This window comes from Aplidium turbinatum, chromosome 12, assembly GCF_918807975.1.
Source record: "Aplidium turbinatum chromosome 12, kaAplTurb1.1, whole genome shotgun sequence".
NCBI classification, from domain to species: Eukaryota; Metazoa; Chordata; class Ascidiacea; order Aplousobranchia; family Polyclinidae; genus Aplidium; species Aplidium turbinatum.
In genome coordinates, this window is record NC_137483.1 from 12139135 (window position 1) to 12163706 (window position 24572).

A 24572-nucleotide genomic window follows, 5' to 3' on the forward strand; every position below is an offset into this window, starting at 1 on the left:
GGAGTAAGATGGATGATATTTAAAACATATGTCCAGAGAAAAAAAAAACTACTTTTCAGATATAGGCCTAAGTCTTTCAACAAGAACCGTAACTCGACGAAAAGAAGTGATATCGGAGAACGTAACATCTAGCAAAAAGTTATTGTATATCTACAGTTCTTCGCAATGGCAATAGATGAGAGCACAGACACGACAGCTGAGCTGGTAGTATTTGCGCGTGCAGTAAACAAAGATTTTGATGTTTAAGAATTTGTTCAGCTGATTCCCGTCAAGGATATTACTAGCCGATATTCTGAAGGCATTAGGCTACGTCAACACCTTGAAATCATGCCTCTGAATCTATCAAAACTGGTATTAATACGCTACGGCCCGCCATGACCATGTAAAATTTGGCTTTGGCCCGCTGTTAGAAAAAGTTTGCTGACCCCTGGTTTACACATTGTGTTTTCATAATTGCCTTTCGTGCCAACAGGCAAAATTTTCCATTTTTGGGCCGGATTTGATCAAAAAAATTTACAAAATTGTTGAATTGCTCTATAGATAGAGCTGTACAAAATGTGGCAATGTACTGTACACACAAATAAAAAGGCAACAATACACGCACAGTTATAACACCACCTGGGAGTAAAAAAAATGCAGCATTATACAGTAGGCTACGTGCATATGTAATGATATCACTGTTCTAACCATAGAGAATAATTGTATTGATAGATAGATTGCTCCACCAATCACACGCAACCACACCCACACGTGCTGCCCATCAATAGTGGGCTCAACAGAAAAGTTTGAAGATTGGATATCATCATTGAGCTATCTAAGATAATCAAATGAGTGAAGACCTTTTTTTGGAACTCCCTCTCTGAAAAGGTAGCAAAAACGGCAAATCAAAGAAATTTGGCTTTCAAAAGTGGGTGGGCCAGGCCGCGAAATTGTTTTTCTCACGACATTCCTGTCTCATTTGCATATTTTGGTAAAAGTTTGTATTAAAACCGTGTGAATGCAACATTTTCTCGTTGGCACAGTTGGTTCAGTGGTTTCATCGTCTGCCCACTGATCGTGAGAACGAGGGTTCGACGCCCGTCAAAGTTAAACTTCTTTTTTCTTTAAATTAATTTTTGCGGTACACAAGAGCTTTTCAAAAAAGTAGGGTAAGGGAAAGCTTATATTTTATTATCATTGCAACATTTCATTGGCAAATAGTTATTTCGCAATCTGAATCAACCAATCTCTCAAAACACTTTCGGAAAATCTTACTTTTAGAGTGACTAGAATCAATGAGACGGAATCACGTGGGAAAAAAATTCGCGGCCAGGCCCACCCAGAAAGTAAAGTAGGTGGGCCCAGGCCCACAAGGTTCCTCCATCCCTGCCTGTTAGTCAAATGCATGCTGATTGCTGAGAGTTACGAATGTGTTATTGTGTTTCATACACCAGACGTGTTTCCGCAAGACATAACCTACCTGTAAGTTTGGCTGACACAGTGACACAGGCTGTGTCTGAACACACCACAACACGGTTACGAAATATTTCTTTAATAGCATTTTATACTCTGACATGCGAGTATATTGCTCACGATTTCGGAAAATTATAGATTTAAAACATTTTAAGACCACACACTAAGCTTCCGTATTCCTTAATTATGTAAGGGCAAGTCAGAAAATTTGAAACGCCTTAACAAATGACGTTGTTTCGATAAACTGCAAGTTGAATTGAAAAAATAAATGTAAAAAAAGCTTCATTTTTATTTTTGCATCTTGCCGAAGACCGCTAGTTCAGTTGAACAGAGCAAGATAACATTGCCCACAAAACACCGTATTAAAATAGTCCTCCCGAGCGAAATGTTGGTCATTGGATGAAAAAACTTTAAGTGCGTGGGTTTCCACGATTGTCCAAATCCTTGACCTGAAGCAAAAGAAAATGCCAGTTACGATTCGGAAGGACACAGACTTATTTTTACAAAGCGCTTTGTCATACAAGACAGTCGCAGTGGAATTATAACATAAGGTGACTCAGATTTAGACTTTATCTTCTTTTTTTGCGAGTCACGCTGTATTATAACTTTATTAAATCATATTAGGACCTAGATTATGTAGTTATACCAAAACAAGACGCACCTTATAAATTCGAACAATCCAGTGCTCTGTCGTGTAGGCTTCATCAAGAACGTCTAACTCGAAGTCTTTGTTTCCAATCTCAGCATTTCTCACCCGGTCATAGCCAGTAGGTTTATCTGAAGAAAGCACGGACATTGCAATCATACATTACCCAATTCACTTAGTCAGCAGCAGAAAAATTTACCAGATAAATGGAATATTTTATTGTCGTCTTCTCATTAAGATGGGAATCGAACCCATGTGTCGAACACTTAAGGCAATCATGCTAACCAATTATACCAGTTACTCAATTCAACAAGTTCGAAGTTATTTGGAAAATTTTCGCTTTAAAAAAAAAAACAGTGGACTAAGACTCTACTTCTTGAAAGTCCAACTTACTTTGTTCAGTGTAGACTTGACCAAACCGGTAATAGCACATTTTGTACATCATGCAGTTTTGCAGAACCTGCGTAAAAGGTCAAACGATTCAGCTTTCAGTGGTTAAAAAGATTCGATTCATATTACAAGCTTAAGTGTCACTATCCAGACAGTAAATCAATCATTTTTACACTGATTCAATGTCTGCAGACCCAGAATCAATGTAAAAAACGTCTGATTTGCTGCCTGGGTAAGTATTAAATTAAGATGCTCTCGCATCGCTGGCAACAAAGTTATGAAAGAAATGTTAATATACGGCATTGCAGCGTTTAACGGCGAAATGTTATTGGACGTTCAAAGTTTAAATAAATTGTCCCCAACCTGGGAGCCATCAGCGTCCACACGGAACTCCCCTGTGGGGGTGTAGTAGTCTGCTTCCTTTATGTGAGCGCCCCTGTCTGTAGAACCGCCGATCCTCACCATCCACAGGAACTTGTTGATATCTACATCACAAAAGACATAGATCAACTTACTGTAAGTTGACTTTGCTTTCAAATAGCGATTGCACTCAAAGAACTAATCATCAATACGGCACAAAAGATGAAGAAAACCAAAACAGGTCGTTTGTACGTGATGCAACATCCGCAGAGGTTGAATCAATGTAAAAAGGATCGATTCTGCTGGTCGAAAAATGTTGCACAAAATCAATGCAATTACCGTCGGAAGAATAACCGGTCAGCCCTCCGAATATGACAAGCACATAGTCCACATCCAGTTCTCTCATTATTTCATACGCCTTGTCCTCTGTCGACGCCATTGCCTGTTCATAAAGTTATGAAGTGGGTAACATTTAACCAATCTTCAACCGTTTCGTGCCGAGCAAAAAGAACCAACTGTTCAAACTTATGGTTAGGGCTGTTGTGGTTGCATAGTCTTTGTGTCACAATACGCCTTTTCCATCAAAATTACGGTCAGTGGGTCCATTTGGATTTATGCACCCCCTAGGCCCGAGGGAAGCACAAACTAACTACCGTACACCACTGGTTATTTACCTGTAATAATGTGAAATTAACAAGCAAAGAATTGCTGGAACTTTAAAGATTTTTGCAACGACATTGAAGATTGTTGTTAATACTTACACCTTGTCTGCTTACGACGCCTACCTGACCAACTCTTGATATATGCGTGTTATTCCATGTATTATTGTCCACTAAGATTGTTCGATTCGCCATAGCAGTTATTTGATAACCGTAATCCCACCACGACATGACTTTTGCGTTCTGTAAATATAATAACAGTTGATCGAACGACACTTCTTCGCTTTCAGACTAAGCTTACGCAAACACATTTCTGATATTTCGCTACGTTCGTTTCTGAAAATAAACGACAGATACAAAAAATGAGTCACGGATTGCATAATATTTACCAAACATTCTGTGTATATTCCAACTGAACCTTTTAAAACAATCGCAGTCAAACTGTGTAGTGGAGTACCTCCGGAGTGTTGTGTTTGAGCCAATAGTAAGCCTCTCTGAAGTCGTCGAATATGATTCGTCCACCATCACCGCCACGGGCACTCAGAACAATAGAAGGACTAGAATACGCCTCCGATGACACCCATATGGAGTGGAACGCAAAGAGGCAGAGGAAGATCGTCATCATCACAACCATTCCGGTGGCCACCTGAAGAAGAAGATTCTTTGATGAGGAACTTTGTTCAGTTGACGTTATTTGAAGTTTACCGTACGAGAAAGCATCTCAGGATGACAATTGCGCGATTTTGTGATAGTGATATACATGAATAACCGAATCGGATAATGGATTATCATGTGCCAAATGAATAAGATACGTTTCAAAAGGCGTCAATTGAATTTCACCAAGCAAAAGTTCTTAAAAATTAAAACAAACTCCAGAGTGCCGTAAAGCGATTCAACTCCAAACTATACCAGTTAATTAATGCACACTGTTACTGTACATTACAACTGTTAAAGAGTTTTCTACATTGCGTCTCCGTGGTAGGCACAGTGGACAACTGTTACGACAAGCCTTCGTGAAGCAAATAGACTGACATCGATGATCGAATAATTAGAATGCGATTTTAATTTCAATCAGTTCCAAGGTTCTACCTCGTTTTTCATCGGATAAGAGTTGTCGGATTTCTGTTTTCCTTTCTTATCTTTCGGAGTTGCAACCTCTAAGTTCTTCATGTAAGTTGTGAGGATGTGATTGACACCGATACCTGCCAGGACGCACATAACCGGAGCCAAAACCAACATCAGACGGACCTGAAGGAACAAAAAATTGGCTAAATTTGTTCATCCAAAGGTTCCATCGCCAAGCACTGTAAAATTGAAGTTGTAATCATATACGTTTCATGTTTTGAAAAATACACGTACTGTAGTTCAATTCCCCTTACCATGACAGCTGCGAAATACATGCTGGTAACCCCGTACAAGATGATGAACATGTTATAGTCATTCAGGTTCTTGAAGCAAACGTACAATCCAACTGGAAAAGTGAAAGAAAACATGTTAAAATACGAAAAACCATTATCAGGATATTCGAGAAAATATTATTAAAAATAAATCTTCGAGACTTTACAAATCGACTTGGCCGTTTCAGCTAAAAAGGTCAAAGGTCTCTCAATTTATATTTACCTGGAAACATGAAGACAAGCATTTGGAGATCGAAGTAGAATGAAGACCAGGTGGTCGGCTGATGTTCAGAAACGGATGCAATGATGGGAATGTTGTTCTTGGCATAACTAGGATCCAAAAGGGAGTAGAAACGTCCAGTCCACGGAGCAATCTTGCCTAAAATATAAGCGAATGTTTTTTAACAGTTCAAAGTTATTGTTGATTGCATAAATTATCATAGGCGCTTCTTCCATACACATATGTATGGATTCTTCGAGAAACTCCTTGTAGTGTTATTTACCTTTTAAAGGCTACGGTGACAACCGAAGAAAATCCACTTCTCAAATTTGCAGATAATAATGCGACTCCATCAAATTGATTTCGTTATCTCAACAACCTGTGCTCATTTAGTCGATTATGACAAAATACGTTTGTGAACTTTTTACCACAAACTAAATGACTATTCACCTGACAAAGTAAGAAAACCAACTGCCCCGGCGAATATGGCAAAAACAATGTATAGAAATGTTTTCCAAAGAATAGCAAAGTGTGAAGGTGATAGTTTGCTCTGAAGGTAGGTGATGCCGCTGACTAGTTGGCATAAACCGAACACACCAAGTGCCCCCATGTGTTCAGAGGTTTGCACAGGCTGAAAAATACATTTAGTTGCCCGTTCAACAAAACAAAGAGAATTTATTGAGACGATAATTGTCTTGTCAAGCCCAGTTTGACTGCTAAGGCAAAATTTCAAGGTTGAAAGTCAACGCATTAGCATTAAATTCTGCGCATTCTAAGCATTTTGCGATTCAAATTGTCACAAAATTTCCTAGCAGCAGCCGAATAGGAAAAACTTGCAAATAGCTTCACAATTTTGCATTGCTTCTGCAATTTATCTGAGTAACACTTTCACCACATAGTTAAATGAAATTGCAACTTGGAAGTTAAGCACTGTATTTAACATTGTCCTCACAATAGAGGTTAAAAAAAACTATTAGTGCGGTACGGTATTTTATTTGAAGTTTGAAGAATTTCCTAAAATTAGTCATAAAATTTACCTTTAATGGAATTAGGTTGATTAGATTAAACAAATATCTTGCAATGACAATACCTGAAATCCCACAAAGGATATTTGCATGGATAGAATGGTGCCGACGCAATAGACAGTCGTGTATGCAACGTAGATTTTATGTGAAAATCTACCCGTGATGATGCAAGCAAGCACGTGGATGGGAATCAGGTTGATTAGAAAGACGTAGCCACCCCATGAGGAAACCTGCACCAAATATGTCTCCCAGTTAAAAACTTGGTGGTTAGCATCCGAAACATCATAAAAGCCGAATAATGCTTAACGGTTGGAAAAGAAACTAACTATTTTATGTCCAACTGCATTTTATCATTGTTGAAATTACGCATCAAAAAGTTTACAGTAACTCCAATAACACAGGCGTAAAATAAAGGTTTAAAAACTTATCTGTAGTAAATGGAATAAAGTTATAGAAACTGGTACAAGGTACAAACCATGTAAAAATAGGCGATGGAGCACAAAATAGACCAAAACACACTCCCAGTTTTTACAGATTTGATCCAGAGGGTGTATGTGAACAACATACAAAAAATAGCAATTCCTTCGTTATCATATGATCCTGAAAAGAACACGTTTTTTAAAGAGTGGAAAATTCTAACTAAAAGTTACCTTTACAATATTACATTATTATTAATAAAAACGCATAAATATACATCAAAACTTCTTTCCGATCATTACACAAAAGCAATCACCTGCAACTGATCGAGAGATGTAGCCAGGTACCACAGACATGAAAGCTGCTGCTGCAAGGCCAGCGCCACTGTTAGATAACTCCTTGGTGAGATGATAAGTAACGAGAGTGGTGAATGATGAAAAGAGGGGAGCGAGAAAGACACACATGTTTCGGATATCAATGGTCAAGTTCAGGTAGTGTAAAACATTGTAAAATGCTGCAGCTGTGACCATTAAACCTGTAATGAAATTTGCAAATGATGATTGCTACTTACAAATGTAACGAATTTGTCTGTTTAGCCGTTTACTCAACATTTTTAATCTTAACATCATAAGAATATCATAAAATGATAAAGTATGAAATATCTTGATTTTGAAAATAAATTCTTAATTTCAAGAGGATTTAAAAGAATCAGTTGTTACAAAATACAAGGCTGGTTACTTGTGCAGGAATCTTTGCTAAGAAACAATTTCAAAAAAACACAATCTAGAAGAGTAATGGAAAATATTCTTTCAATATAAATGACATAAATACCTGGATATATTGTTCCACCAATAATTCTACCCAAAGGGTACCAAGCCGTGTCATCAAACCAGTTATGAAAATCATAAAACCCTTTTTCTGCAAGGAATCTTGTGGTGCGATAATTAAAGTAAGGATCGAATTCATGAATGACACTTTCAAATCGAAGGACAGAGAAGAGTCGCACAGAAAAAGCTGTCAAAATGAATAGGGAATAGCATTCTTATGATACCAGTACATAATAATACAAAATCTATATTTCGACAATATTTAAAAGTAACTTTGGAACAGTTAATATTTCATGCTATTACTCCCAAACCATAAAATCTGCAATAGAATGCAAAAAGCACAGCAATGCAATACGAGAGTTGACTTACATAGAATGCAACATATAGACAATACAAGCATCTTCAAAAGTGTGTCCTGCTTTTCCAAAGACATTCGTAAAATGCTGCTACGACCCATGGTGTTTTATCTATAAAGAAAATTGTGCATTTTTATATTTAATCACCTTTTCTAATCTAAAGTATACACATATAAAGACAAGTGAATATAAATCCTCTAAAAATCTTTGCAATTAAATACAATCACCAGATAAAGAACAAGCTTTAAGTATAGAAATTATTTACTGTTTCTATATATATTTTTTTAAATCTTGCTCCTGCTTGTTACCTTAAGCAGGGATGCAAAATATGACCTCTAATTATAATTAGCACATCAAAAGTTAAATTCAGCCCATCCCATGGCATACATATCAAATATTTACTATTGAATTTAATGGTTTACAATTGACACCAGTCCTGCTAGCAATCCACTCTATTTTGTATCTAGTAGTTTTCTTAACTTAGCATTGTATAACGTTTTAAGTTATTATATGGCGAGGAGAAGGTTTGTCATTGACTCGAAACTGCAGTAATTTTTGACTCTCTTCAGAAGCTTGTCATTTGCATAAAGTTAACCCAAATGTGGTGAGGTATTATTCATAAGAGAGAAAAAAGGATGCAAATTTTGGCTAATCAATGTGAAGTAATTTCAGGCTAACAAATAAGTTTTGGCGAAATAGTCTGAATCCAGTAATTTTAATTTTTACTTGTCTATTAAGAGTTTCAAAATTAAAACCACTGAAATTGTGTATCCTTTCCTGGGTAACAGCACTTAGGGAACGTTCAAATATTACGTAACGCTTTTTTTCCGAATTTTTGACCCCCCCCTCCCCCATGTAACGCCAACGTAACGCTTTTTTCAATTCTCCCTCCCCCATGCTGGGTTTTTTTTTTCGGTCATTTATCGGTCATTGACCGATTTTTTAGAAAAATGTCCGAAAAAAATATAGTCAATTCGGTCAAAATGTCCGAAAAAATACGTACGCGCTCAAATCGATTTCAGTGATTGCAAAGAAGCTTCTTGCGCCACTGTACGATTTCTTGTCAATCGGAAATACAAGACGTAGACTTAGTGTTTAAACGTTGATCCAATGTCTTATTATATGTGATAACGCAAATACAGAAGTCAGTCTTCGAAATTAGCGTGGGCAATCGGCACTTGCCGAGGTGATTGCCGACTCAGATGCGTGAATGGCGCATTAGCGTTGGCAATAAAAATGCTGAGGCCACAGGAGCGCTTGTAAGGACCAAAAGATTACAAAAAAAAAAAATTTTCTTGGACTACACCAGACTCTTATTATTGCTGGATGTTTTATTTGGGTTACTTCCTACTTCGCCGGCGCTTAGACACTTGCCCAGCTGAGAGAATTGAATCTTTCATAAAAATATCATCCTATTTGCATTGATTCAACGATGGTAGACGTCAAATTAGTCTAAGCATCTACTCCTTATCTCGCCTCGCGACTTTGTGTTGCTCGCAGTATCTCAATTGTGCCGAAATTATGTTAGTGTAAACGTAAATCGAGGCAATCTTTTCGCAGGGAGCTATTAATTTGTTACTGGTACCTGGTTGAGCAATTAACGTTATTTTATGATAATTCAACGCCACTAGATGTCGAATTAATGTAAAACAAGCGTAAATTTCTTATTGGGTACTGTTGTTACGCAATATAACCCGCCGGGAAAATTAAATCGATTTGTGTTGCCTCGAACATTGAATCAACGAAAAATTAACTTACTTCCCCCCCCCCCACGTCAGTTATATAACGTTTATTACTTAACAGCGTGCGTATCGCGTTGCTCGCTTTATCGCTAGTTTTTGGTATTATTACATCACAACAAATCAAACAGTGTGGTCGTGATAGACTACTCTAGTATATATTTTTCTTTTCGCTTTACATGTTTTGGTACAATTTTTTCGTAATAAACGTTCACATGCAATTGCCGAGGCAATTTCAACTTTTGCCGTTTGGCCTTGACAACGTTTTTGCAAAAATAAAAATATGTTAATTTCGAAGACTGAAAGTAACGTTTGTCTGTTCTAACTTTTCTCAAATAAAACACGACAACGTTTCTCAGCGAAACTCAATGTTGTAACTAGTCAGGAAGTGCAAATTTTCGTTTGTATTAGCTACTTCAAAGGAAATATTTTCATCAGAAAAAATGACCGAAATAAATAAAAAATGACCGAATTTTTTCAAGTCATTTCGGACAAATGACCGAAAAGTCTCAGCGAAAAAAAAAACCCAGCCCCCATGTAACGCTTTTTCACTACGAATTCAGCACAAAAAACTACCATTCCGTACTCGAAAGCGTTATGTAACGTTTTGCTTGAACCCCCTCCCCCCCGATGTGACGCTAACGTAACGCTTTGCATAAACCCCCCCTCCCCCTCGAAGGCGTTACGTAATATTTGAACGTTCCCTTACGGTAATAGTTGTTTACAATTAATATGGCCATTACAAAATGAGTAGGAGCTGGTATACAAGTCCTCCCCCCCCCCCCCCCCCCTTTGGTAATTCATGACAAAGACAGGACTCGACCAAACATACGGTATAGGGTGAAACTACTTTTCCTTTGCTTTACTGTTCACACACTTCAATCCACATGTTTTGGTCAATTCCTCTTTGTCATGAGTTACCAAGGGGGGGGGGGGGGGGGCGGACTTGTATACCAGCTCCAATGAGTATTAATAACCTGGACTGCTAAATGCAAACTAATTTATCCAAAAAAAAAAAATATGCAGAAGTTGCTTACTTTAGCCTACAGTGATTGCATACAATTTACCTATCTAACATAGGTTAGCTACTATGAATTAAGGTGAACTAAAAGTGACGAAAAACATTAAAGTTGAACAAAAAGTCCTTAATCCTATTACAAGAAATTTTATAAATGTTGATCTCGAAGAATACATTACTTGCAATACTTAATTCCATACAATTATAATTTACAAACTGGTGTTTTTCGCATGCATATAACATAAAATAGGTAAGTGAGTGCATAGTAAATGCAAGATACATTTATTTTTCCTGCTTGTTTTAAATATCTATAGAATAGTAGCCTACGGTACCTAATGATTATTTTGCAAGCCAGACAATTAAACGACACGATGCATGGAAATAACTGAGCATAATTGCATGCAGGTATGCACAAGCTATAGAACAGGAAGAATGCAACAATAAGACAAAAAGAATAGCCACAAACAAGCATTCAGTATGCTGCAAAGATCATAGTTCTCCATTCCACAATGTTGGTTGGATGTGATAGGAAAGCCAATGAGATAAAATGATATTGAAACAACAATTTTTATTTTTAGGCAACAAACATCTCAATGTTGTACTCTTTCGTAATTCTAACTAGACAAAACTAACTTACTTGATACTGAATCACAATCGCATGAATTGGACTTTCACTCAAAACTTCCTAACCGGCGACTTCAATTCGTTCAGCAAAAACCTGCGAATTTCAGATAGTGTTTACGTCACGTGCGCCACTACGTGTCACATACGTCATGAAAAAGTCGGCGTTGCTCTTTAGCGCTATATATGCTAGTTGCCACGTCTGGAAAGTGCCTTCTTTTACCAAAAAAGTAGGGAGGTGATTTCCACATAAATTGCAAACTAGGCTTTTAGAAATTCTAAATCACAAAATGAAAAAAGTAAACTAAATTTTTCTTGTATAGCAGATCCTTAGTCTTTTATTACACAAACGTTTATAAACATTCTGATTGACATTAAAAAAGATGTTGCCGATCTATCTGCATTAACAATGTGTTTTCGACTTTTCGTTGATGTTAAATAATATTGAGCATGTAAAATATTGAAGTAACATAAAAAAGTGACGGATCTCTGAAAATTTTCTATGTGTTTTCAGCTTCAATAAGTTTCATTTTTTATCATCATATAGTGAAGGAGTAACTATAAAAAAATATTGGTAAAACCTCTCAATTTAGCTCAAGAAGCTATCCAAATTTTTTGGTTGGTTGGTTTTAAATCTTTATTCTCGGATTGACAAAGCCTTTGATAGGTTATTTTTGGCATTTTCACATACTTGTAGAGGTTTTGAAGCATTGATGCAGGGCCGGTTATCGAGATTGACAGAGTAAAGTTTAACATATTTTGTAGAGACCAAATGCTTGACCAGGAAAATAGCTTGACCAACCAATACACAGAAAGGAATGATTCAGTTCATAGCAAATTTAATCATTTCATCGACACTTTTAATGACACTTTAAACAAGCATGCACCTTTACGATTGTTGTCTCGAAGAGAAAGAAAACTCAAGACCAAACCATGGCTAACAAAAGGAATTTTGAACTCCATCAAAACTAAAAACAGACTATATCACTTAAAAATAAAAGACCCAACAAACACTTCTGCACAAGCAACATACAAAAAGTACAGAAATGTACTTACTCATACCAAAGAGCAAGCAAAAAAAATGCATTACAGTTTTCTTATTACGCAAAGCAAGCACAACACTGGAAAAATATGGAAAACCATAAATGACATCATCAAGTACAAACATAAGCACACAGCTCACATACCAGAAGAAATAATTAGCACTGACAATGAAAAAATATCTGACCCTGCACAAATAAGTAACTGTTTTAATGATTATTTCACAGAAATTGGTCCTTCCATGGCATCTAAAATCCCTCTACCGTCTCCTGGCTCATTATTGAAATTGCAAAGTGTCCCATTCTCCTTTTTCCTAAAACCTGTCAATCAAGAAGAAGTATTAAAACATCTTAATAATCTTTCTGTCTCTAAAAGTACAGGACATGATGGAATACCTATAAGATTTGTCAAACTATCCTCACCAATAATCGCCCCTTTCCTCACCAACTTATTCAATGAGTGTATCGATAAAGGTGTATATCCTGATGTACTAAAGGTCGCTCAAGTTACCCCAATCTTCAAAAGTGGCTCCAGGAAAAATTGTTCCAACTATAGGCCCATATCACTATTGTCCCCTTTCACCAAAATATTCGAAAAATGCCTGTATGAACAAATGTACAATTATCTAACAAAAAAGACCTGATCACACCACATCAGTATGGATTTAGACCACAATATTCCACTTCGTTAGCTGTGTCAAACGTTTGTGATAACATCTTAACTAACCTAGATAATAAAGATACAACTTGCTCTGTATTTCTTGAATTAGCTAAAGCCTTCGACACAGTTGATCACACTATTCTCATACAGAAACTGCAAACATACGGCTTTCGGGGCCTTCCATTACAATTGTTAAAAAGCTATATCAGCAATCGTCTACAGCACACGGTCGTCAATGAAATCTCTTCAAACTCAAGACAGGTTACCTGCGGTGTGCCCCAAGGATCGACATTGGGACCCCTTCTTTTCTTACTGTATATAAATGACTTACCAAATTCAACAAACATGAATGTTAAACTATGTGCTGACGACACCAATCTTACGATGAGCGACTTATGTGAAATAAATTTGCAGAACAATGTGAATGCCGAAATGCAAAAAGTTTACAACTGGTTGAAGCTTAATAGATTATCATTAAATTTCTCAAAAACTGAATACATGCTAATAACAAATAAAAAACACATAAAAAATTTTAACATTAACATTGGTAACACAACCATTCAACAAAAAGATCAAATAAAATACCTTGGCGTTTACATAGATAACAAATTAACATGGAAATATCACATAGATAAAATTTGCGGAAAAGTAGCAAAAAGTTCATGGGCGTTGCTTAAACGCAGAAATTATGTCAACACAGACACTTTAAAAGATGTGTATCACGCTTTGATTTACTGTCATTTGCAATATTGTATTTCAAGCTGGGGAAAGGCATGTGACAGTGCACTGGATCCATTAATAAAATTACAAAAAAAGGTTATAAGAATAATTACGAAACAAGATTACTATGCTCACACTAATTTTTTATTTTTCAAAATGAACATCTTGAAACTAAAAGACATACATAAAATTGAAATAAAAAAACACCTACAAAGTTCATATGAATGAGTATCCGTCTACGTATTGTGATTTATTCACAAATGCTTCATCTATTCATCAGCATAACACAAGATATCAAACAAGCAACAATTATTTTATAAACAGATCAAACACAGAATTTGGCAAGAAGTCCATGCAGGTATTGGGACCAATGCTCTGGTCAGAGGTTCCAAGTACCGGTAGGCTAAAAAACTTATCATTTCATTGTTTCAAAAAAGAGATTAAAACGTTAATTTTACAAAGCTACAGTGCATCGTAAGTGATATGTTATGGAAACCAACTTGTCAGTTGCTTTGGAAACTTTATTATTCTCTGCTTGCTTCATGGAATTTTGTGTTTTGGCCTACGTCATCATCAATATGTTTTTTTTTGTGGGTATGCTGTTGTTGAAGCGCGGGAACGTTTCAATTATTATTTTTCTATTGTAAGCTTATTTTAAATGGCAAAATCGTAATTTCCGTAGGGTGGCAATTGACTAGTAGACCGTATGGTCGTCTCGTTGTCTCCCTGTCGGTATGGGAACTTGTGTAACTTTTGTACTGTGTATATTGCATATTTCAAACATGTACCTATGTTCCTGTTACTGACAAATAAAACATTGATTGATTGATTGATTGATTGAAATGCTAATTCTCCATTGCTTTTTCACATTTACTACATAATATTTGTGTCATTGAAGCAATTGAAGCACACATTGTCAAGAACAGAAATTGGCTGATAAATCGTAGGCCTAATGGCTGATTCCTTTGACATTTGGAAACTGTAATTAGGTTATAGCCTATGCGTGAGTACCTGTCTTGGAAAAGTTGTTTTGAAAATGTGCTTCTTCTTCTTTCGTTTGAGACTAGATCAAATTTCAGGGCAGGTGGTGGAGAGCCAGGTGAGTGTAGCTTCGTCCAGCGTTGCTATTGGTCACAGCGGTAAACCATAATCTCTTCGTGGGAAAATTTTAACATAAAGTTCCCGAATCCGTTCGTCTGTATATAATGACCGAAGAAACACACACTTGAACTTCTTTTCAATAAGTGTATTTCTGTAAAATTAGCCCGCGGCTATCGAAATGACTGGTGCAACGCCTTACACCTCTAAAAAACTGTCACTACGATACAGATTACTTGGATAAAAGACGGAGAATTTGTCCAGCTAGCAAGCACCAAATAAACCAGTTAAATGTGCGACCGACTTCCAACAAACAACTTCGAGAATGAATCAGAAAAATTTGTGATAACTCAAAGGCGACGCAACATTTCATGTTTAAACCGGTTTCAACAGGATTGACACGAGTCTTACGGACGATGGTGCAATTTTGGCTCATGTTTTAGGAATTTCCATGACGTAATATTCAGTAAACCCGAACGGTTTCTACATGACGTTTGACCAGGCGAACAACCGTCTGGAACAGCTATACCATGCGTTCCATTTGGTGCCTTGTAGATGGGACATTCGAGAACGACATGGTCAGCAGTTTGTTCCTCCGCGCCGCATTCGCAGGCCGATGAGGGAGCCAGACCCCACTTGTGCATGTTGGAATGGAAGCGACCGATTCCGGTTCGGATTCTGTTGAGCTTGACCCAAGTCGGCCGAGGAAGGTCCATACCAGGGGGGCGCGCCACCGGGTGGGGCATAAAACCATGTAGTTTGGTGTCGGTGGCGCCCCAGCAAACATTGATTGCTGGGCCAGCGTTGGCTATATGCTGGGTATGTTGGCACAAGGCTGGCAATTTTGTCCAACATGTTGCCAACATTGCCAACATTACGCCAACAATTTCAATACTTCTTATTATGCGTTCAAAAAGGTCTTAAAGATTTTATTTCAGGTTTATTTGTTTTAATCTTTAAAAATACTAACACAAACCTCTTTTCATGTGGTGTTGCTTCAAAACACAGTTGTGTGGTTGGCTAACATCGGTCAGAAGCATTGCCCGCGTTGTGCCAATTCATAACAATTTCGGTGTTTTCTTTAAAATTATGCAAATGTATACCATCATTTTGCTACAATTTTGCATTTTTATAATAGGCTATCAATGCTGTTATTATTTTCTGATACCGTACAAGTATACTATGAATACTTAAGACCAGCGTTGGTTAGAAGGGTAGCCAACAGTTTGCCAACAAAGTAGTTTCATTTTAGTTTGTTTATGCCAAACGAAGCAGGGGTCTAGAAAAAGGCAGGAGCAACAAAACGCGAACGCGATAACGTGCTTGATACCCAAACAGTTTAAACTTTCCATTAGCCCGACACGCTTCCACAAAATAAACAATTGCAACGTCGGCTATATGCTGGATGTGAGGGCACAAGATTGGCAATTATGTCCAACATGTTGCCAACAATATGCCATCAATTTCAATAACTTATTTCTAATTATGCGTTCAAAAAGGTCTCAAAGATTTTATTTCAGGTTTATTTGTTTTAATCTTTAAAAATACTAACATAAACCTCTTTTCATGTGGTATTGCTTCAAAACACAGTTGTGTGGTTGGCTAACACCGGTCAGAAGCATTGCCCGCGTTGTGCCAATTCATAACGATTTCGGTGTTTTCTTTAAGAGTATGCAAATGTATACCATCATTTTGCTACAATTTTGCATTTTTATAATAGGCTATCAATGCTGTTATTGTTTTTATAATACCGTACAAGTATACTATGAATATTTAAGACCAGCGTTGGTTAGAAGGGTAGCCAACGGTTTGCCAACAAAGTAGTTTCATTTTAGTTTGTTTATGCCAAACGAAGCAGGGGTCTAGAAAAAGGCAGGAGCAACAGAAACGCGAACGTGATTTCGTGCTTGATACTGAAACCGTTTAAGTTTCCATTTGCCTACGCGTTTCCACAAAATAAACAATTGCAATTCGGATGTGAGGGCACAAGATTGGCAATTATGTCCAACATGTTGCCAACAATACGCCATCAATTTCAATAGCTTATTTCTTATTATGCGTTCAAAAAGGTCTCAAAGATTTTATTTCAGGTTTATTTGTTTTAATCTTTAAAATTACTAACACAAACTTCATTTCATGTGGTATTGCTTCAAAACAAACTTGTGTGGTTGGCTAACATTGGTCAGAAGCATTGCCCGCGTTGTGCCAATTCATAACAATTTCGGTGTTTTCTTTAAAAGTATGCAAATGTATACCATCATTTTGCTACAATTTTACATTTTTATAATAGGCTATCAATGCTGTTATTGTTTTTATAATACCGTACAAGTATACTATGAATATTTAAGACCAGCGTTGGTCAGAAGTGTAGCCAACGGTTTGCCAACAAAGTAGTTTCATTTCAGTTTGTTTATACCAAACAAAGCAGAAATCTAGAAAAAGGTAGGAGCAACAGAAACGCGAACGTGATTTCGTGCTTGATACCCAAACAGTTTAAACTTTCCATTAGCCCGACACGTTTCCACAAAATAAACAATTGCAACGTCGGCTATATGCTGGATGTGAGGGCACAAGATTGGCAATTATGTCCAACATGTTGCCAACAATATGCCATCAATTTCAATAGCTTATTTCTTATTATGCGTTCAAAAAAGTCTAAAAGATTTTATTTCAGGTTTATTTGTTTTAATCTTTAAAATTACTAACACAAACCTCTTTTCATGTGGTATTGCTTCAAAACACAGTTGTGTGGTTGGCTAACATTGGTCAGAAGCATTGCCCGCGTTGTGCCAATTCATAACAATTTCGGTGTTTTCTTTAAAATTATGCAAATGTATACCATCATTTTGCTACAATTTTACATTTTTGTAATAGGCTATCAATGCTGTTATTGTTTTTATAATACCGTACAAGTATACTATGAATATTTAAGACCAGCGTTGGTCAGAAGTGTAGCCAACAGTTTGCCAAGTTTGTTTATGCCAAACGGAGCAGAGGTCTAGAAAAAGGTAGGAGCAACAGAAACGCGAACGCGATAACGTGCTTGATACCCAAACAGTTTAAACTTTCCATTAGCCCGACACGTTTCTACAAAATAAACAATTGCAACGTTGGCTACTTCATTTCAGTTTCACTTGATTTATTCTTTGAAAATATTAATAGCCAACAATAAAATGACTCTTTAACTAAATGACTCATGTGGTTTAGCGGAGAAACACAGTTTCTTTAGCATACCGTATTCTTGTAGCAACAACGCCATGATAAAAATCGTTTGTTCATATTCAATTGCTTCAGATAATTTAGTGCAATAAATGTCTTGTGATTCAGAGGGCACTTCCAGAAAGTTTAGGCTTTGGCGCCTCCAATACCCAACTAGCATAATCCGTTCTTTTTACATTGATTCAACGTCTGCAGACGTTGGTAAGGTAACTAACAAGCGATAAACTTAAAAACGTGGTTGCTAATTCAAGTTACCAGGTCTTCATTTTTTTCTTGTGTTCAACAAAAGCTTTTTTAATTTTCAAGTTTAACTATACTAAAATGTGTTGTAATAAGTTATTTTTGAAAACATTTTTTCAGGACTAACCTCAAAATTTGCGTGCAGTTAAAGAAAATTTAAAACAACTTGTAAGCTTAATCGAATTCACTTGTTGATGTTTGGTAGCGCTCGACACAGCAGCATGATTGTGGTGATCATGTGATCATTGAGTTGCGGCTGCACTGCCGCCGCGCTGCTGACCTGTCTGCAGACGCTGAATCAATGTAAAAAAAAATCGATTGATGCGCTATCACTTATCGATTGTGTTCTGAGAGCAGTCTCGCTCACTGTCTGATTTTGACCACGTGGATTAGATTCTCGTGTCGCCAACAAAGGGGCGTCTTTACTTGAAATGTAGCAAAGCTTGCACAATAGGCCAGCTTCAGGAGCAGTCATGTTGCGTCGAAATCTCTCCTCAATTTCTCGAAGCGAGATTTCACAAAACGATCGCTACTTTTACTTTCAACGATTCGGCGAATCGTTTTTTCTTCCGCGGTGCATAGAACAATGCTGCAGGCACAATAATTGTTGTGAAAACTCCATTATGACGTCACTACTTAAACTTTGACTGGGCAATATGACGCGTTGAAGTGAAATAGGCAACAAAGCTTTAGAATGCGGCGATGTGTTATATCAACGTGAGGAGATGCAATTTAGCAGAAGAACTTGGTTTTTTTTGATGAAGGAAGACAAAGGCCATGACTTAATCCTTTGCTAAAGGGATTATGACGTCACTCGATTTACTTCGACTGTTCAAACATGGCGGTTGTGCGCAATACACAATTACGTGGAGAGCCGAAAGCACAATGCTTATATGAACAGCGCTAAGAGGAATTTTCGCTTCTTGCATCGAAAATATAAAAAATCGAATTCAATTGCGATATTACGGCCGAAAGAAGTTTTAGAAATGATCAAAATGAAACTATAGGAATGACTTACGACAATGTTTATGAAAACCTGGTAAGTGAATGTCTTATTCATTTAACCTGAAATAATTGTGTAAAGTCGTTTTTGTCACTAGGCTACGTTTACACAATTTAAAGAAAGTTATAAAACTCATCGACCAATGGAAAACTTTCATATGAAATATTTTCGTGACAAATTTAGTGCCAGTGCTCATAGATGAGTGCTAAGAAGATATCAGCAAAGTAGCAGAGCTTGTGATGTCCCACAAAATGTGTAGGGTTTTACTCAATCTTTGATTTTGCTGCTCCGGCAGTGTTTGCCTGACTGCTTGAATGTGTTTGTATTTTTATGTCGTGTGGATTGGTCTGTGATGGTTGTAGAGTATTTGCAAATGTAGCTTTCATTGCCGTCAACTGAATAATAATAATAATAAAAACATGTTTTATTTTGCGCCCATTGCGACAACATAGCCTACAGTAGCCTACACTGCGACCTACATACGCAACACAACAGACGACTGGAATCCCAAAATAAACGTTAAACGTTGGCTGTCATTTGTAACAGTCGAAAATTGCTGTAACAAGTGCTGAAGCTTTTTAATATGATGGATGAAACCCCTGTCATTACATTCGATTTACAGTTTGCAGGTGGCAAATTTATGTCAAGTTGTTGGCAAAAATGCAAGCGATTGTATCAGTGGACTTATTCCAACTATTATTATCGAACACAACACAGTTCAAGTCATGTCGAGAACAAAGAAAGAAAAAAACATCGTGAAGTCTAAGCACTCGTTTGATTGTTTAAAAAAGAATCTGAAAAAGGTTGTTCTTGGTGAGTACGGATAAATGTTTCTACTATGACTAAATGATTATGTCATAACTATGCCATTTTGCTCTTTTGATTAATGTATGATGTAATTGTGAAGTATATTGAGTAATGTATGAAAATGTTTTAGTGGTGTACTCGCATTGATGTGAACAACGAACATGGTGGTTAGTAGGCTATGTCGATGGTCGGCATTTATATACTGATTTAACACTTCTTTTTTTACTTTCATGATTAGACATGGTGATGGCGCACGACAAAGCTGCTGCCGTGCAGCAAATTGGGGAAGAGTTTCAGAGTGATTTCGAAATGGGAAGGACAGGCAAGGTGGCCGAAAACGGCAAAAACTAACTTTTGGTGAGCTTGTTATATGTTTGAAAGACAACAGCGAATGTGTTGCTTTAGTTGTTGAATAACTACTGTACACACAGAATGTATTGGAACTTGATTATCGCTCTGCGTGGCGCAGAATCGAATGATAAGTTTTTTGTCGCGCACGTTGGAGAAAGGGATATTACATTGATATTGCAGATTGTCAATTAACTTCGTATTATCCTGGACGACAACTGATCAAAATCCTACACTGTTGCCAAACAGCCCTCTTGAATTAGATATTTTTGTTTCATTCGCAGGAATTCAGAATGATAAAGATACATAAGAAAAAGCTGATGATGTGCAATGAATTTCCATCTATCAATACGATTTGATGTGGCTTGTTTCTAATAAATGTGAAAATATACGAAGCTCGACTGTTACTTTGCTTTGTCACAAAGGGAGTAGTGTTGCTTATAAATCCGTGTTGCTGCTGTTCTTTCGCCCAAGGATTAGCTAGGTTCAACAATAAACTTTTGGTGATCAGCGAGGTTTAGGTACAGAGACGTTTGGCAAATGTAGATGCCAATGCTATTCAGATGTTTTATGCACCAGCTTGCTTCGCATGGCCAACCTTGGTCAAAGCGCGGGCATCACAATAGTCAATGGGTCAGATGAAGCAGCGTCATGGTGCGTAAACGTCAACCAGAATTTAGGCGCCGGATGAAGCAAATGGTGCACAAGCCATCTTGACAACGTTGGCCAGATACAGATGCCAACGTTGGCTAGATGCAGAAGTCGACGTTGGCCAGATGCATCCAAATGGTGCATAAAACATTTTGCCAACGTTGGCAAGATGCAGAAGCCAATATTGGCAAGATGCAGAAGCCATCGTTGGCAAGATGCAGAAGCCAGCGTTGGCAAGATGCAGACGCCAACGCTGGCCAGATGCATCCAAATGGTGCATAAAACATTTTGCCAACGTTGGAAAGATGCAGAAGCCAACGTTGGCAAGATGCAGAAGCCAGCGTTGGCAAGATGCATAATCCAATGTTGGCAAGATGCAGAAGCCAACGGTGGCAAGATGCAGAGGCCAATGCTGGTCAGATGCATCCAAATGGTGCATAAAACATCTTGCCAACGTTGGCGTCTGCATCTTGCCAATGTTGCGGCCAACTTCTTGCCAATGTTGCCCCAACAATCAATGTTTACTGGGGCACCATGCTGCATTCCAAGTGTCTTCCATGAAGTGTGCTGCGCTGATGGCACGATCGCTGAATGGTTGTAGTAATTCAACAGCAGCTGGCACAAAGGGGTGTCTTGACTTTAGTTGCCGGGGAGATTCCTGAGGTGGGATGTTGAGTTTTGCATGGAGCAAGTGGTCAGAATCCCCCGCCCGGCGAGCCAGGTGTATAATGGCTCCCTTTCGGCGAAGCTCAGCAGGTTGGATGCCTGCAAGGATTGGTAAATACTCTGTTGGAGTTGGGCGCAGGCATCCAGTCACAATTCGCAATGCGTCGTTGATTGGGCTGTCGATGAGGCGGGTGTGGGCACTGCGGCACCAGGCAGGGGTGCAGTATTCAGCAGTGGAGTGAACCAAAGCCAGGGTTGCAGTGCGCAAGGTGTCAGCACCTGCGCCCCAAGTTGTGCCTGCCAAACGTCTCAGCAGGGCGACGCGAGATGTCAGCTTTTTGCGTAGTGACTGTAAATGGTGACGGTATGTGAGTGACCTGTCAAGTGTAACCCCAAGGTATGTTGGTTCTGGGCAGGGCGGCAGAATTTTGCCGTTAACGGTCACTTTCAGATCACGTTTTGCCTCCCTGTTGTTGAGATGGAAGGCTGCCGTCACAGTTTTACTTTCGCTGAGCTTCAGTTTCCATTGATGGAGGTATCCAGATATGGTCGTCATGTCTTGGCTCAACGTCGTTTGTAATGATTGCCAGTCTTTCGCAGCGTGCAAGATGGCCAAGTCATCAGCATATGCATATTTGTGAGATGTTGTTGATGGTAGGTCATGCGTATAGACGTTGAAAAGGAGGGGAGCCAAGGCTGATCCCTGTGGGACACCGTTTTTGAGTCGCCGCAGTCTACTTGGTTTTCCGCTTCCGGTGGTAAGGGTAAAACTCCTGTTGTGGATGAGTTCCATGATCATTTTGACCATGTGCCTGTCAGGGAGTAGGCGGAGTAGCTTGTAGAGTAGGCCACGGTGCCAAACAGTGTCATAGGCTGCTGTTAGGTCGATAAAAACAGCCCCCGCTTTCTTTTTTGCCGAGAAACTTTCCTCAATATCCTGAGTTAGTAGTGTGACTTGGTCTACAGTTGACCTCCCGTGTCGGAATCCAGCTTGTTCGTTGGGAAGCAGTGGGTCAATTATTGGTTCGACACGGGCGTAGATCAGTCTCTCAAGGATCTTGAAAGGGATGCAGAGCAAGGAGATGGGGCGATAGCTCTTTGCATCGTCTAGTGGTTTGTTTGGCTTAGGGATCGCGACGACCAGAGATCTTCTCCATACTTTAGGAATCTTGAGGCGGCGCAGGCAGGACGACAGGAAATCGCATAACCAGGACTTTAGAATATAACCAGCGTGGATGATAAGCTCTGGACATATCCTATCTGGACCAGGGGCCTTACCAGGTTTTAATGAAAAACCAGGTTTAATTGAAAATTACCAGGTTTAATTGAAAATGTGCTCTGATAACTGAATTTTTAAATCTGTCTTCGATTGTTGACTCGAACTTTGGTCTCGCATTGCATCATATATCTAGTCAGCAGAGATGTAGCCTACGTATAAATTCTAGCCTACGCCGCAAATTCTACGCCGTAGACTTGCGGCGTAGACTTTTTGTTTACGCTAACGCTTACGGCCACATTTTTTTGGATAGGCTAGTTGTCGCTTGAGCCTAGCCTACGCCGTAAAGTTTTTGCGGTTTTTTAGCGTCAGCGTCAGCGTATACTATTTAATGTCTTAGCTGTTGTTTGCATTTTTTTTTATCAAACTGCGAAATGTTTTTTTCGCTACAACACGCCGATACCTTCCAGCGCTGCAGTTGAAAGAATGTTTTCAATGAGCAAAGACATATTGAAACCAAAACGCAGCAAAATGTCAGATGATCACTTTCAGATGCTTGTGTTTCTTCGTGGAATTTCAAAATAAAACTTGTTTGTTTCGAGTGGTTTATACCGTGTGAATGTTTGGCACCTAGCAAATAAAATTAGTTTACGCTAGTGTATGTGCTGACGCTGACGCCGCCAACTGTTTTTACAAGTTACGTTGACGCATACAGCGTATGGTTTTTCGAGCGTTTACGCTGACGACGTCAATATTTTTTGTATGCGCGTACATCACTGCTAGTCAGTAATAGGCCTATCACTTTTTATGTTGATTCAACCTCGACGCTCGTTGGGTCAATGTGGGAAGAGGACTAGTGTGCTGATAGGCCTATGACTTTATTTGAACATCTGGGTTTGAACGATTTTTAAATACTTCAACAATCGCAAAACTTCACTCTGTCTATCTCGGGAATCGGCCTTGCTTTAAAAGCCTCTACAAATAAGGCACCTACAGCTAATAAGGACCGGCCGGTAATAAGGCCCACCTCCGGGATCTCCGTTGTCACAAATCTTTTAAACAAAAGTGAAATCTCTGGTTGCTGCTATGGTGAATTGAGACTGACTGGTAAAGTTTCACAGCCTAAAGTTTACAACTTTTGAGTTACGGAAAGTGAAGTTTTGGGGGACTGAAATTGAGTGGTTTTATTAATTTTCACATATTTTAGACTGCTCTGCAGTTAACAAACCGCTTTGACTTCCGTTTTTTTTGCATTTTATGTGAAAGATATGTGCGTGCTGATGCAGTAAAACCAATAGATTTAAACTTTTTTTCTAATTAAAGTAAGACTAATAATGATGATCACGACTAGGTTAATGTTGGTAATACGGCTCATGGACACATTGGGTAGGAAAATTGTACCGTTGTGCACTCCTGGTTAAGAAAGTGAGGGTTAAAGACTTGAGTAACCCAAAAAATTCTTGTTACACCATTAATCCAACTTGTTATTGCAATGGAAATATCATAATTTCAGTATCAAAATACTGTAGTATCCCTACCACATCTAAAAACACCTTGTCGCTTTGAAAAAAATGGAGGATGGGGTTAGGAGGGAATAGTTGTCTCTGTGTATTTACTTTAGTTCTATGCCTGTGTTGCCGATTAGAAGTTGTTTTGTGGTGTTGTTATTGTGAAAATCACACCTTTTCTATCACTTTTGGTGCAAATTTAAACCGGGCCTTATTCACAACACATGCATCTAATAAGGCCGGCTTGAGATTTATCTTTTATTTTTTT

At 38.2% G+C, this 24572-nt stretch overlaps 2 protein-coding genes across 2 annotated transcripts; one reads left to right on the top strand and one right to left on the bottom strand.

The window, feature by feature from the left end:
• Positions 1-1674: 1674 nt before the first annotated feature.
• LOC145781387 (dolichyl-diphosphooligosaccharide--protein glycosyltransferase subunit STT3A-like) lies at positions 1675-11260 on the bottom strand. Its single transcript, XM_082593177.1, has 17 exons — positions 11144-11260; positions 7763-7860; positions 7398-7580; positions 6883-7101; positions 6625-6749; positions 6215-6379; positions 5575-5755; positions 5128-5283; positions 4887-4978; positions 4597-4755; positions 3965-4153; positions 3634-3750; positions 3188-3290; positions 2852-2973; positions 2492-2558; positions 2114-2229; positions 1675-1901 (listed from the first exon to the last, which is right to left on the bottom strand). The coding sequence occupies exons 2-17, from the start codon at positions 7848-7850 to the stop codon at positions 1863-1865; spliced, it is 2121 nt and encodes a 706-aa protein (XP_082449303.1). The 5' UTR covers positions 7851-7860; positions 11144-11260; the 3' UTR covers positions 1675-1862.
• A 7810-nt stretch (positions 11261-19070) lies between these two features.
• Positions 19071-20654, top strand: LOC145780519 (uncharacterized). The gene is made up of 4 exons (XM_082592141.1): positions 19071-19144; positions 19731-19921; positions 20154-20272; positions 20548-20654. The coding sequence occupies exons 1-3, from the start codon at positions 19128-19130 to the stop codon at positions 20264-20266; spliced, it is 321 nt and encodes a 106-aa protein (XP_082448267.1). The 5' UTR covers positions 19071-19127; the 3' UTR covers positions 20267-20272; positions 20548-20654.
• The last annotated feature ends 3918 nt before the right edge of the window (positions 20655-24572 follow it).

Bases quoted from the DNA above. Each gene is read 5' to 3' on its own strand.
- LOC145781387 (XM_082593177.1), bottom strand. From the start codon at position 7,850: ATGGGTCGTAGCAGCATTTTACGAATGTCTTTGGAAAAGCAGGACACA. The intron at 7,581-7,762 runs GTAAGTCAACTC...TCATTTTGACAG, and splicing joins GTCTATATGTTGCATTCTAT to CTTTTTCTGTGCGACTCTTC. The intron at 2,974-3,187 runs GTAATTGCATTG...TTTGTGATGTAG, and splicing joins GACCGGTTATTCTTCCGACG to ATATCAACAAGTTCCTGTGG.
- LOC145780519 (XM_082592141.1), top strand. The intron at 19,922-20,153 runs GTGAGTACGGAT...TTTCATGATTAG, and splicing joins TCTGAAAAAGGTTGTTCTTG to ACATGGTGATGGCGCACGAC.